This window comes from Symphodus melops, assembly GCF_947650265.1.
Source record: "Symphodus melops genome assembly, chromosome: 8".
Classification (NCBI taxonomy): domain Eukaryota; kingdom Metazoa; phylum Chordata; class Actinopteri; order Labriformes; family Labridae; genus Symphodus; species Symphodus melops.
Window position 1 is genome coordinate 11,830,819 of NC_136698.1, and position 14,519 is coordinate 11,845,337.

The window sequence follows — 14,519 nt, forward strand, 5'->3', positions numbered from 1 at the left end:
CAGCTATGTCCTTCACTATTTAGCAATTAGCAAATTTTGCCATTATTCAATTATATTTTGTCATTGTGCAATTATATATCTATATCTATATATAGATATATATCTCTTATATATATATATATGTGTGTGTGTGTGTGTGTGTGTGTATATATATATATAAATATAAATATATATATATATATATATATATATATATATATATATATATATATATAATTTAGTGTTCAAGTCATCTTCTTTTGAGAATGTTCTTTTATTTAAGTCATTTCCTGCTATAAAAATTATAGCATGACAAGGCACTGTCCATTTACAGTCTTTGATCAATACAGCTCTATGGTGCTGCAGCTCTGTCTCTCTTACTCGTCACTTGGTCGTTGTCCCCTATTAATGACCTTGAGACTTGACTTTAAATAACAAGAAACCAGTGCCTATTCACGGAGTGGACAGGGTGTAATTCTCATTGTGTCCACGAGATGGGGTAATTGACTTACAAGACTGTCATATGTCTGACTTCATTTACAGTACACTCAATTGGCATAAATGAAGATCATTATTTTGTACATAAGAAAAGTAAGCAGCAGAGAAATGTGTCAGTTTCCCATATTTGTTCTTTTAATAATTTACAAATACATTTCAAACACAAAGAAAGGGACAAAGACAGTAGACAGTAATTGTTTGTAACGTTGATACTTGAATAAGCATGAATTCAATTTTAAAATTGTACAGAAAGATCCTGAACACATTACTAAATATGAATAGAAGATGGCAGTCTTATAAAACAGAAAACAAATCCATTTAGATAGAACAAGTACTTTGTGTTTTTATTTATTGAATATCTGTTCTGAGCAATTCCTCGTACATCATTTTGAGAAAAACCAAAAAGCATGAGTCACAGGATATTGTTGAGATGTGGTGCTGACTATTATTCAGATGATGTATTTATTTATCTGAGGCATTCAAAACAGCAAGGCACATTTTTGAAGAGCCTGTAGTACTCCTCCTGGATCTGGGGCAACAGACAAAGGAATACAAGATTATGATGAAAACATCAAAATACAGCAACAAAATAAAGCACGTCATTGTATACTACAGTCTAATCAGGGCTGCAGTGTCACGATGAAGATTCACATACTGTGAGTACTTGTAGTTGCGGTGAGAGAAATGACGAGGGGCTGGAATGTAACTTCAACATTTTGAATATTTTATGAATATTTACAGTAGTATAATTAAAGGCTTTTGTTTCAGTGCAACATTTCTTTGAAATGTCCTCCATGAAAATTTAATGTAAACAACACATAAACATTATTTTAAATGTTCACCATTAAAAATACATCATCCGACAACTATCAAAGTTCTTATTGAGTAAGTTTTGCCTTATTATAATGCCACGCATGAGGACATTCAGCAAAACCAAATATACATGAAACCTTACCTTTCGAGACAGGACACAGAGGAAGATGAAGATGAACATCCCCTGGAAGGCGTTGGTGATTGTGAACAGATAGGCAGTGAGGGTGGTCTCATTGAGGATATGCAGCACCCCAAACGTCCAAGTTGCTCCCAGGACGAACAGCAGAGCCAACGCACCGCGGGCACACGACCTAAGTGTGACAACACAATTTGACTTTTTTTTGTGACACCTCATGATACCATAATAATCCACCAGATGGGGAATTCACAACTTGATTTAAAAATCATTCTTTCAACTTTCTCCACAAACGCACAAAACAATCCTACCTGATGTTTTCATAGTGGCTGATTTCAGGCTTTTTCACAGCAGTGTGCTGGTACACTTTGTAGATGATTACAACGAAAGCCAAGAGATTAACCTTTAGTGGAGACCGACCAAAACAAACAGGACAAAAACAAACAAACAGCAGAGATTGAATATTTATCTTGATAACAATCCCTATTTGATGATTCACATGAACAATTCGACTGTTATTTTGTGGACGATATAAAACAAGCCTGATCTTACCAGAATGATCAAACACGCGGGCCCAATGAAGCTCCATATGAAGTGATTTTCTGTGCTCAACCAACACCTGTAATAACACAAGAACATTTTTTATCATATGGACTGAATATGTTATTTAAGATCTCTTGCAATAATCCCTCCTCCAGCAGCAGCAGCAATAAAGTTAATATAATCCATGTTTACACTCTAATCTAGCCTAATCTTAATTATAACCACATTGTATGGGCGAGTACATACCCCTCTTATCTAACAATAACAACAACAACTGTTAAGAGTCAGGGATGATCAGCACTTTTCTGCATAACCTCAATCTTTTAATTAGATTTTTAAAAGAGACTCACTTGTTCTGTGCTCTATTTGCAAAGTCTCCTTTAACACTGAGGCAGTTATTACTATATTTTCTACAAGGCCTTTTAAGCATCTTCTGCTCACTGCATGTCCCTGCAGGCCAAATGTAATCTCGGTCCCCCATTTTTTATAATGAATGCAATTTGTTTATCTTTCCTGCCCGAAAAAGACTGAATTAAGTTTGAAAAGAGGTCTTTGTAAAACCCTTTGTCCTCACAAAACTGTGTCCAAAAAAAGAGCAACATTTTACACGTACACCTTATCAGTCCCGTAATACTTGGAGCCAAGTGTTGCTGAGATGGCTACAACAACAGCCGGGCTCCCGTAGCCAAAGATATAAAAGTTACGGTGCAGGAAGCCTTTGTTGTAGATGACGCCAACCACGATTAAGTAGAGATGGATGCCCTCGATGCACATCCAGGCAAAGGCTGCGAGGAAGAAATAGTGTAGCAGCCCGGCAATAACAGAGCAAAAAAGCTGCCAAGGGTGACAAATGGAGAGAGAGAGAGAGAGAGAGAGAGAGAGAGAAAGAGAGAGAGAGATTTTACAAGTTAATCATGTGCAAAAAAAATAAACCAAGTTTTATTGGCCTTCACTTGAGATATTTGCAAATCCCTGCTTTTTGTGTTTATTTGTCTGTCTGTTCGGCCTTTTTATTAGAAAACGGTGTTATGATTATTTATGCTTTTACATAATACATTATATAGGAATAGAAGAACACAATATTATCCCATGTATTTCACTCAAATCACAATCATTTTTCACCAACAACATGGCAGAGTGGTGGGTCAGACAAACACATCTATGCATACAAAGTTGATTTCTCTTTGTGTCGCCCGCAGCTCACCTTGTGTGTGTTCATGTTGATCCCCACCAGGAAGATGAACTCAGCCATGAAGAGGCTGCAGCACAGGTTCTTGTGGATGGTGGTTCTGGTGCTCTGGATCTCGCTGAAGAACCAGAAGGTGAAGATGCACATGGACAGACAGATGAGGGAGATGATCATCCCCAGCTGGGTGATGCGGGTCAGGATGGTATGGTGGGCCACCAGCTGAGAAGCAAATGGAAAGGGAGGTGTTTCATTCACAGTTTCATGCTGTACTGAAGTTGTAATTTGTTGTGTTTTTCTTTTTCAGCCATTTGATGTTACATGGGTTCTTGTGGTGTGACAGATATCTCCTGTGTGATGTGTCATTTAAAGACTGGAAAACTGCTCAGAGTGTTTTGCATGATCAATCTTTATGTTGGTGGTGGTCAGGACACATTTGATTCTTTGTCAAAAACTTTTCTCCCTCGTTTCATTTTTCCCAAATCTAAAAATGCCCCTCAACAATGAAGGTGGACAATCAATACATTTGGGGGCCACTGTTCCATAAATCAATTGGGAGTGTATCTTTAAAAGTTGTGGGATGCTTTTTTTTGTTGTTGTTGTTGCCAGTCAATACGTGTTGTGAGTCACCTTGCCTACAGGAGCTGCTGACCCTGACAAGAGTTTCACGCTCTTTTTTTGGTTTCTTTCTGTGGGAGAGACTTTTTGTGCTGCACAAAATGCTGTGTTGCAGCTTTTTTTGGAAAATATTACCTGAGTAGAACTATAACACTTGTAAGGCTTGGTATATGAAAAAAAGAAAAAAAAATGAAGGAAAGTGCAGCTTGCACATTGCTGTCAATCATCCCCTTCAACACAGAACAGGAAAAAACAAGTGCACACAGAGGGACATCTTATTGGTGTCGCATCTAAATAATAAAGAAATCAACACACTAGGTTAGAATTTTTCTGTCTTTTCAGCGTTTCTATATTTTGTCAACAGTGACTTTTTATATGGCAGAGGAATTAAGCTTACAGATTACCAAAATGATCCTCAGTCTAACAAGATGTGCAGTGACAACAAACAATTTGAACATGGATTGATAAAGAACTGTTTTAACATCATGTGAGTATATTTCATAATAAGAAGGTAAAATAAATATATGGCAGCAGTATTATTCGGCTTGATAGTTGAAAACCTCACACTGGATAATATAACCACTTTTGAAAACATCAGAATATTGACTGAGTATCCTCACTATGCTTGTTTTGATGCAAAAAATGTTCAAAGTCATAAATATAAAGCTCATATTTCTCGATCTCTTTATAAATAAATTATATTTTGAGTATGAAAAATGCAAAAACCAAGATGTCACTACAAACATTATTGGAGAATCAAGGTACAAGGTCGAGCTCATTGAAAATACATTTGTTCACCATAGACCTTAAATCATTTTTATAAATAATTCAATGCCCTCATGGATAAACTCAAAAGAAGAAACACCTTTGCACTGTTATCATTGCATTTTAATGTCTGACCACTCACATTTGCTCGTCCAGAGGACATGAGGATGGCGAAGTGTGTGAGGTGACTGCAGGAGCAGGTGGTGGCATTGCTGTTGAAGTGGACGGTCTTGCAGCCGTGAGTGGCCCAGTGGCCCTGCAGACTGTCGGGCTCATACTCCCAGAAGGCGCACTTGGTCACATCAGCTTTAGTGTCGATGAGCTGCGGGGAAGACGGAGAGACAAGAAAGCAGTTCACTGAGCTGTTTTTATTCCTCTTTTTTTTTTTTTTTGTCAAACCCTTCGTGCAGGTCACAACAAAAAAAGAAGATGATTTTTTATATATCAAAAGGCTGACAGCATCATATATTTATCATAATTTAGATACTTTATTTATTGGCTTTCTAATCATTTTAATGGTCTCAAAACTTTTAAGTTGAAACTGAATAAAATACAAACTTATTGTTATGCTTTTTTTTGGGTCAAATTGAACAACATGGGGCATAACATGCAGCGATGTGTACGACTGACAGCCTATTGTATGTATCTTTGTGGTAAAGGAATATTATTGGGATATAAATGTAAAAATTTTTAAAAAATTCTCAAAGAGCAATTTGTTTATCATTAAAATTCACATGACCACGTTGAAGCAACTTTATAGATTTTAAATTAATGCGACTGAGCAAATGATCTCGCTTCATAAACAAATATATTTAAATACATAAATATGTGCAGAGTGCCAAAAAAATAATGACCAAGATCAAGTATGAAAAAATAACCTGGACATCACAGAGAGAAAAAAAGTACCTCGCCAGCAGAAAGAGGAGCCAAAATTATTGATTGTTGCTCTTTCAAGGCAATTCATGAAGGACTTTAGCCGCTCAACATAAATCAACACCTCCTTTGTTAGGCAAAAGTCCCGAGGGCCCGACAAAAATAATGATCTCACTTTCTCATACATTTTAATTATCTTAAAAGACAACAACAGTACATTAACTTTTAGGGTTATTTCCCTTATTACTCGCTTTCCTCCATCATCTGTTCTTCGTTTCTCTTTCATTTTCTCTACACTGATCGGTCACTGCAGGAATACAGCAATCCAAATTTTAATTTGATCACACCCTTCACTTTACACACCGCCCTCACTACTTTTTAGATGTGAGTTTGTTTAAAATTGATTTAGACGGCAACTTGTTGGCTTACCGCTGGAGTCAGACTGGAAATAAGGAAACTGTTTCTCATGTAGGAAAAGCTTCAAGAATTGCAACTGAACACAATCCTAATGGAGGTCATTGTTAAAAACTGAATCTTGAATGATAGAAAAAAGGGAGCAGTAAGTTCAAAGTGAAGACAACCTTCACCTAGATTGTATTTAGAACTGTCAAAAAACAGGAAAACATTTGAATACCAAAGGCGGTGCTCAAGTGTTATAATCTGTTTTTAATCATGTCTGTAGGGAAATCAATAAGGATGAAAAAAGAAAGATACACCTGCTATTAGTAATTCAAAATATTCAAGAAAATCCTAGTAGAAAACACCTCTTTGGCAGAAACACTGGATGTCTGCAGCAGCATATATTGTGAAGGTATGCACAATATATGCAGCCAGGCTCAGCACTTTGCTCGGTCTTTACCTCGTTGTGTTTCAGAGTGAAGGTGACATGGTCAAGTTGGTAAACGTCAGCAGGTTTGACGGCTGCTGCTATGACTTGGGAGTTGACAGTGATTTCCCCTGTTCCTGCATAGCGCGAGTAGTCGGTGACACCCGGGTCGCTGCTCGGCTTCAGGATGTCATCGAGGCTGTCATATCGCACAAACACCACGGACACACTTCCTGATAGACACAAAAAAAAAGTTTAACAAAGACAGAAGGGAGTGAAACTTTAGTTTGTGTTGAATCAACCTCTAGGATAAGTTCAATCACTCAGTTAATTGTATCTATTAGACTGAAATGGACAGTAAAGTGCTGATCTGACCAAATACAAAGCATAGACTTAATAATAACTTAAGACACTGACAGTTACTTCAAGGTCAAAATGATTCTACATCAATATTTATGACAGATTTATATTTTTCTGCATGTAAGTGTTTAAAGATGGAAAAACAAATGTGATGTTTTAAACAGTCTTGAATTTTTGCACACATTTTTCTGCCGCTTCAGTAAATGTTGCCAGTACAAGACTTGCAGATAATGGGATGCATGACATTCTGATAAGCAGAAAAGCATTTGAATCCTTTATTTCTCTTGGCCTACGATATATGTGGTATTTGGGAACATGCAAATAAACAGCATACAGAAGCTCATAGCTTTCACACAGCTTTTTCTTTTTTTCACTTTACCATCCTCGAAATAAGGTTAGGCTACTTTACCGTTTCTGTCCTCCTCTGCTCTCACTTTTGGAGTCAGAGTTATCTGATCTCCGGCCATGGAAGCAGACAGTTTGGCTTTTGTGTGACAGACTTCAAAGGTGAAGAGATTCAATTCTGTGGTTTTGAGAAGAAAATCAAAAGCATAAAGAAATGAAAAAGAATGACAAAGGCAGCCATCTAAGGCGTCACATTCCTGCATGAAGGTGGAAGTAAAAGGCAAACAGATTGAACAGAACTTCAGATTGTATTTTAATAATACTAATACTAACACCCACCCATTTCAGGGGCTTTGATTTGCAGCTCAGTGGGAGTTTTGTAGTAGTTGGCAAGTGTCAGAGCACTTTCTTCAACCGTATGCAGCAGCTTGGTGATGGTATACTCCCGACGCTCTTCTTTCATTCTGCTCCAAGCCACCAGCTCATCCTTCTCCACCAAGTTATTTACTGCTCTCACTAATTTCTGTTGAAAAGCAGAATTTTCAGTGTGACATGTGTATAAAAGTACAGCATGCAGCATATGCCTGTGCTGCATGGTTTGAGTTAAGGCTCCTTCAAATATTATGGAAAATGTATATATCTGAAGGCATTATACATCCACACATTAAAACATCTGTGATCATTTTCAAAATAAAAGCGCTGAGGACTTTGCAGGACTATGTAATACGTATTAAATGGATTGTTTGTGCTCCCCCCCCCCCCCCCAAAGACCAGTTCAAAGCATAACTTTAGTTCAGGCAGAACTAGTAATGTTGAAAGAGAAACACAAATAGTATACAAAGATTACTGTAAGAGTTGAGTTGACGAGGGACGGTTTGACAGCGTAATCAGCCAGTGTTGATGCAGACTGACTCAAGGCCTCAATGTATGAGATCACTTCCACAGAGGTGAGCTCTCCAGACGTCTGCTTAGCAATTTCCTTCAGTACACTCTGCGGATCTGTGAGGTTTTTCATCTAGGATCGAGGAGAAAGAATTTCCATTTAAGTATCTGAAAGTGAAAGACGACTTAAAAGGCATCACATTAAATTATACACTGTAGATTTGTCTTTGTTTGATTGAGACTTTAAAGTGACTCCACCCCGAAAGCCAATGAAAACAAACCCAAGAGTTGACCGCAGTCATACAACCGAGCAAAACAGTACTGAGAAAGAGAATGTGTTTTTAGAGGATGTATCCAAGTAATCTCACATAACGTTTTTTAACACAACAACACATAAAGCAACAGAACAGCAGCTTTCTGTATCATTTCTCACATCTTTACGTAGTGATTTATCATTTCACATCTAGTGTTTCCACAGCAACCATAAACATGCCGTGTCAGTAATGGCAGCTCTGACATGGCGGCCTCCTCGGCAAGACAGGACCAGTTAAAAATACAAAACATTACAGCATGTATTTGGCTCTGATGACTGATGGAAATATCTTGGACAATGTAGTTACTAAACAACAACAAACATATAACATAGGTTTGGACAATTTTAAATCTATTTAGATGTTATACAGACATACTGTAGGCCTATCATTAAATGAACAAGAGAAATTATTTATATCAAACTATTCCTTAAAGAAATCCAAAACAGCAAAAAGTCAAATGTAATCTTTCAAGAACTTCCTACTAATGACTAATTCATGTAGTATTTCCTTACTTGTACTAAACATGTACTTAGTGCAGGTTGACTGTCCTTTTAAGGTTTGTGAGTCATGTTTATTTATGTATATTTTGGGAACGTAACCAAATAAATATTTTATTTCTTCTTCCTTCTCCAGTACCCAGATGAGTGATCCTGGAGGAAAGCCGAAGCATGATTACACTTCTACAAAGATTCTACAGGGAAATTCAAAGACACACAAATCCACAAAGAAGCTATTAATCAGAGATGAAACAACCGTCACACCTATTGATCGCAGGTGTCCTGTGAGTCAAAGATTTTACATGGCAAAATTGAAAAGGACACTATAAATCCCTGCTGCTAAAGGTGATGCAACAAAAGGTTTAAAATGGCATTTTTCTTGTCTAATCCTTGATACTGTACAATCTGCCTCAGCTTGGCTCATCACATGTTAATATTCTTTTTCTCCAACAGAGGGCAGTGTCATCATATGTATATTTTTACCCCATCTGCTTGAAACTCCAAAAGAGGGTGGAACTTACATATTCAAGTGTTTTGTTGACTGTCTGCGTGATGCACCTGATGTTGTCATGGCAGAATTTTTGGGGATGATCTGCAAAACAATAATCACCAAAAGTGTCCTTTTGATTGCTTATTTTCTACATAGTTCCAGCTGGTTTATGCAGGTTACAGTAAAGTCTGAGCAGGAGGAAACTTGCACAGGGATAACATCACATGGCTGTCTTTGTGATAAGCATCGTAAAAACATCAGAAAATTGAAGATTGCACCGTTTACTTGATGTATTGCATAATAGATTCCTCCTCTGAAAAAAAATGTGTAAAATGGCTAGTTCGGTGTTGTGTGTGGGCAAAGAAAAAAGAAAGATGAGGAAAGATGTATGTTTTTGGTTGTAAGTGCCAGTGGATGTGTGTTGAGTGTGTGTGCTCTTCCATCCTCATACCCACCTTTACATCTTGCTCCACTCCCCGGATGAAAGTGGTTCGAGCCTGAAGTTGGGATGTAATCACGCTGACAAGTGCAATAGAAAGATCCATTCGTATTATGGCAGTGTGAGTTTGGTCCACAGACCTGTCCAGACTTGCATTCATCAACATCTGAAACATGCAAATGAAGAGTTCAGCTGGACTTTAAGATAAAGACATGTGATTAAAGCAACATGTTCAACACCACTAAAAACAAAATATATAAGCCATAAACATAATCATAGTTTAACTGTATGTCTTAAAAAAGAAATAGTGACAATTAGTGTAAAAGTAAAGTCAAGAAAAGCATTAACATTCAAACAAATAAAGAGTATGGCGTTAGTAGTCCAGCTCCTATTATCATTGATCTTGGGAGAGAATCAGCATCTGTGAATGGATGGTACACATCTGGATGTTCACAAACCATCATCAAAAAAATCAACCACATTGTTCTTTGCTGTATTAAATGGAGCGTGCCACCCACAAAACAGCAGGCATACTCTATGGAACAGCATGGGTTAAAGGTGCTGCTCTTCTGTTGCCAATGAAGCAAAAGATCTCAGGTGTTTACTAAGAATAGCAGATGGGAAGGAAGTGAAAGGCCAAGGGAAAAATCCCCTCCAACATGTTAATCCTCCACATTACAGGGACTGAGAAAACTGTTCACACACAAAAGACTCATGAAACATACACACACACACGCACACACCTACACACACACACACACACACACACACACACACACACACACACACACACACACACACACCACTCACACACTTACTCTCTGACACATGGGCACACACCCACAAATATATACATAAACTCACTTACATATGCACACAAACGCACACACACATTTACAAACACACACACACAAACACAAATAATCTCTCATTTTTACAGTCTATGCTTTCAAAGCACTCACACATAAAGAGTATGAACGGATGATCATATGTCAATGCAGTTTATAATGTGTCACTGATCAGCACAGCATGTGACCTAAACACATTTTTTTACCCATTTATAATTCTGAGTGATTGCTTTACCAATACATTCGGTGCCGTCATTGGGCTGGAACTGGTCCAGTCCTGTTGATGTGTATCCAGAGACACATGTACAGTAGTAGCTGCCTGCTGTGTTGGTGCAGATTCCCCTGTCTCCACAGATATCAGTCACATTCTGGCACTCGTTGTCATCTAGGGAAAACACGAGGAGAGAGAGTCAACAAGATGCAGGATAAGTTGCTTGAGAAATTAAATAAGAAACACAAAACAGGCATGAGATCTTTTTCTTGACAGAAAACCATCAATTAAAAAAACAACTAACATACAGCATAAAAAAAGAATAAATATATACATATATAATGTATATACATTTATAGGCTATATGAATGAATGAAACCTTCATTGCCCATAGGAGAACTTGCCTTTCACTGAGAGCATTAAACAAAAAAACATATAAAAGATAGCACATAAAAAACATAAAAGCATCACATGATTAAATGAGGGATTCCAATAGCAAATTAAAGAAAGTGAATAGTGACAAGGTCATACTGTATAATCAGAGCTTATTAAACAGCTGAATACTGCATATTACAAAGGATGAAAGAGTGTATATATAGTATATATATATATATATATAAATATATATATATATATATATATATATATATATACACATGAATAATATAAATATCAATTTATAATTGTGATCAAACTCAACGTTTAAAAAAATTATTATTTTAATCGCATCTTTGAAATGAACTTGTTTTGCATTTAAACATAACAATTGTTAGGCTTTTGAAATGTTGGACTGTCATAAACTGCAATTACCTCTGCAATTATATTACTACTTGCTGTTTGACCTAAACCCTACTTTTATTTTGAAATAAATCTTGGCCCACCTGGCGGCTTGAAGGTTGAGAAATTAATTTGTCGCAGATCAAAATAACAATAAAAAAACATAAAACAAACAAAAAACAACAACAAACGCTTAAATTCATTATCAAATTGTTATATCATCAAAAGGTTATTTTTCTATAGTTTGTTCTCCTGAGGGTGTCAGTTATCTCTCTACTAAATTTCGTACATTTCCCATTAGGCCTTTCAGCATAGACATGAGTAATGCCTATACTCGTGATAAGCAGCTGCTCTGTGTTTCTTCTCTTGGTCAAAATGCTAAAATCCTTGGTTGCCCTGCTCTGCCTCTTCAACAATACATTTCATCCCTTTATTTTAAGGTTGATCAACTTGGTTGTTAAGTTTGGTATTGCTAAGATGTTGTTTGCCTAGTTTGATTTTGAGAAACTCATTTTCCTTGGAATATATTTTTGTTTTGCTCAGGTTTAAAAAACGCCAAAATTACAACATTTTGCTGAGGATGCTGCTGCAGCCCACACAGTAAAGAAAGTGCTAGTCCAGCTTCCGTCTCCGGTCCCTAGTTTATTGGAAATGACCTGCTAAAACTTTCCATTGTTGTTTCCACTTGTCTAGGTATGATGCACGCTGTCCTCTTCCTTTCTTCAGTACCTTTTGCACACAAGCTGTCCGGGAAGGGAAATCCTCTGCTCTGATGTGGAAGGTGACTGTATCCAAAGAGGAAATACCTCCATAACACACAGGACACTTAAGCCGTCATAGTTGCACAAACATCTCATTGACTTATTTTATGGCTCACTTTCATGTCTTTGTTTTATCATAAAGTATACCCGATCCTTTTGTCGATTTTGAAACCAACTGCTTCTTTCATCTTTTTCTTCTACTATTTTTACATTTATTTTTATCTCTACACTTAAAAAGGTTAAAACATTATGTTCTAACTCATTGTACAATCTCTGACATTTAAATTATGGCAGCTCTTTTTTGGGGTTAGATTTTTTTTCTTCACAGAAGAAATATATTCAGGTCAAAACCTGTTTCTACAGTACGTATTGACCCTAAAAAAAAAAGATTGTTAGATTTGTTTTAATACTCTTTCACTTTTGGTCCTTGTAAGATAAGAGTTGCACTCTTATTGTGATCAGGTTTGGTCAGGAAGCAGACAGGGTTCCAGGAATTCTAAACACAAAACAGGAGTACAGGAGTAACAATGCAGACTCAGAGGCAACACTCTGCACTCGAAATGTTACTCATAAAACTACATTGTAAAGACATCTTTACATTGCAGAGCTTTCCCAGTGATTTACTGTCAGGAAAGTAGTCTTCCAGCTTGAAGTTGGCAATACAACAATCTGCAAGTAACAAAACTTGAACCAGTGTTTGTCAAACTAATACAAAAAAGTTCGATGTAATTGATCAATTAAATGCCTTATTAAACTAACAATGTTGACATTGTAAAAGACGAGCAATTGAACAGAATTGAGAATGAATCCTGTACAGAACATGCAGATTTAGTGTCGATCCAACACTAAACGTACAGTGATGCATCTGGATGTATCTCTTTTAATTTTGACATACTGTTGTTGTGTCAGGTTCAAAATGTCTGCCCATTTAGTGCGCAATGCCTTTTAAAAGCTCCCTTCCTGTTTTGTTTATTGAACATCAAAAAAATGTTCAAGAAGCCATAAATGCTCAAGTTGTGCTTCTGTCTGCTTATGAAGAGTACTAAGAAACCTCAAAGGCTTCCTAAAATAGCCATGGCTTCCATGCCAGCTCCACACAAAGCTGTTTATACTGTTGCATAATTTCAAACACTATTTGACACAATTTTATATTTATATTTACCATTGCAAAATGTAGTTCCATCTCCAGTGTATCCTTGGTTACAGAAGCAGGCATTGTTTGATCCGTTCAGAGCTTTGCAAGTTGCCAGTTGGTGACAAGAATCACAAATGTCAGAGAGGCTGCATGGGTCCATCACACTGAAGAGCCATGCTGTGGAGACACAAGGGTGTGTAAGTTTAACTTATTCCGTGAACGTTGTATTCCAAACCGTGGTAGGATGCTGCTGCTTGTTTGAGCAAGTGTGGCACAGGTCAAAATTGCATCACTATCCCTGCTTCTCATCTAACCACATAGGATCTAAGAAAAAAAAATTGAGTTTACCAGTAGAGACAAGTAGAGAAACAACACAAACATCCTGTTAAAAAAAAATCACATTTATTATCAAAATTTTAAAATGACAAAAAATGTCTATTTCTTTAAGAAAAACAACGGCCCTGTCAATTAATTTAAACACATATTTAAAAACATATGGAAGCTCCACAAACACAGCTACGTAATCTTCTGCTGTTTCCCTTAAAGACACCTACCATGTAAGACAACAGTTAAGCCAACGTACCTGTCAAAACTACAAGTTTCATTGGTGACTTGAGCAAAGACTCCATACTTGCGCTGGCTCTGGATTATACTTTTAGCACAGACTGTGGTGGGCTGGCTAGTGACGTGAGCCATTTCCTTGCATCAGCTTTCCTGTTTCCCTAAACCAGGCCCTTCCTGTCCTGATCTTTAATCAGCTTTTGAAAAACAAGCAACCAGGTCACTCCACCAACCATAAACAAAAAATATCAACCACGATTTTTTATCTGGTTTGACTATACAACTCATGTAAAATAAATTTAAGTTGCAGTAGGTCCTTTTTCTGTTTCAGTGTTGACATACTGTGACTGATGTCGCCATTTTGGAAGCGTCCACGCCATTGTTCTCAGTTGAACACGTACGGTAGACTGTAAACACAGGCCAAAACAACACCGACCAACCTCACGGAAGGACGACCCCCCTCCCTTCCGGAGGTCAGTACACAAATCTCACATCCAAATGGACGCCCAAAATCACACATTCCACTGCTGTTCATCTTCAAGTAACCATCTCTTTGTTTTTCAGACAGCGGCATTAGGCAGGGGATAAAGCCTCTTCGGTTCAGTTTATATTTTGGACAAAGTGAGGCAGATTCTTTTGTATAGCGTGTGATGTTTATGGGG

The 14,519-nt window shown here is 37.2% G+C and overlaps 1 protein-coding gene across 1 annotated transcript; it reads right to left on the minus strand.

The window, feature by feature from the left end:
- Nucleotides 1–590: 590 nt before the first annotated feature.
- On the minus strand, nt 591–13,969 carry adgrl4 (adhesion G protein-coupled receptor L4). The gene is made up of 16 exons (XM_079350674.1): nt 13,880–13,969; nt 13,324–13,473; nt 10,648–10,797; nt 9,581–9,730; nt 9,157–9,227; nt 7,790–7,957; nt 7,282–7,465; nt 7,007–7,120; nt 6,271–6,470; nt 4,681–4,860; nt 3,174–3,377; nt 2,583–2,803; nt 1,979–2,045; nt 1,738–1,829; nt 1,433–1,601; nt 591–1,006 (listed from the first exon to the last, which is right to left on the minus strand). Exons 1-16 carry the CDS (start codon nt 13,923–13,925, stop codon nt 944–946), a joined length of 2,229 nt encoding a protein of 742 aa, XP_079206800.1. The 5' UTR covers nt 13,926–13,969; the 3' UTR covers nt 591–943.
- Between the last annotated feature and the right edge of the window lie 550 nt (nt 13,970–14,519).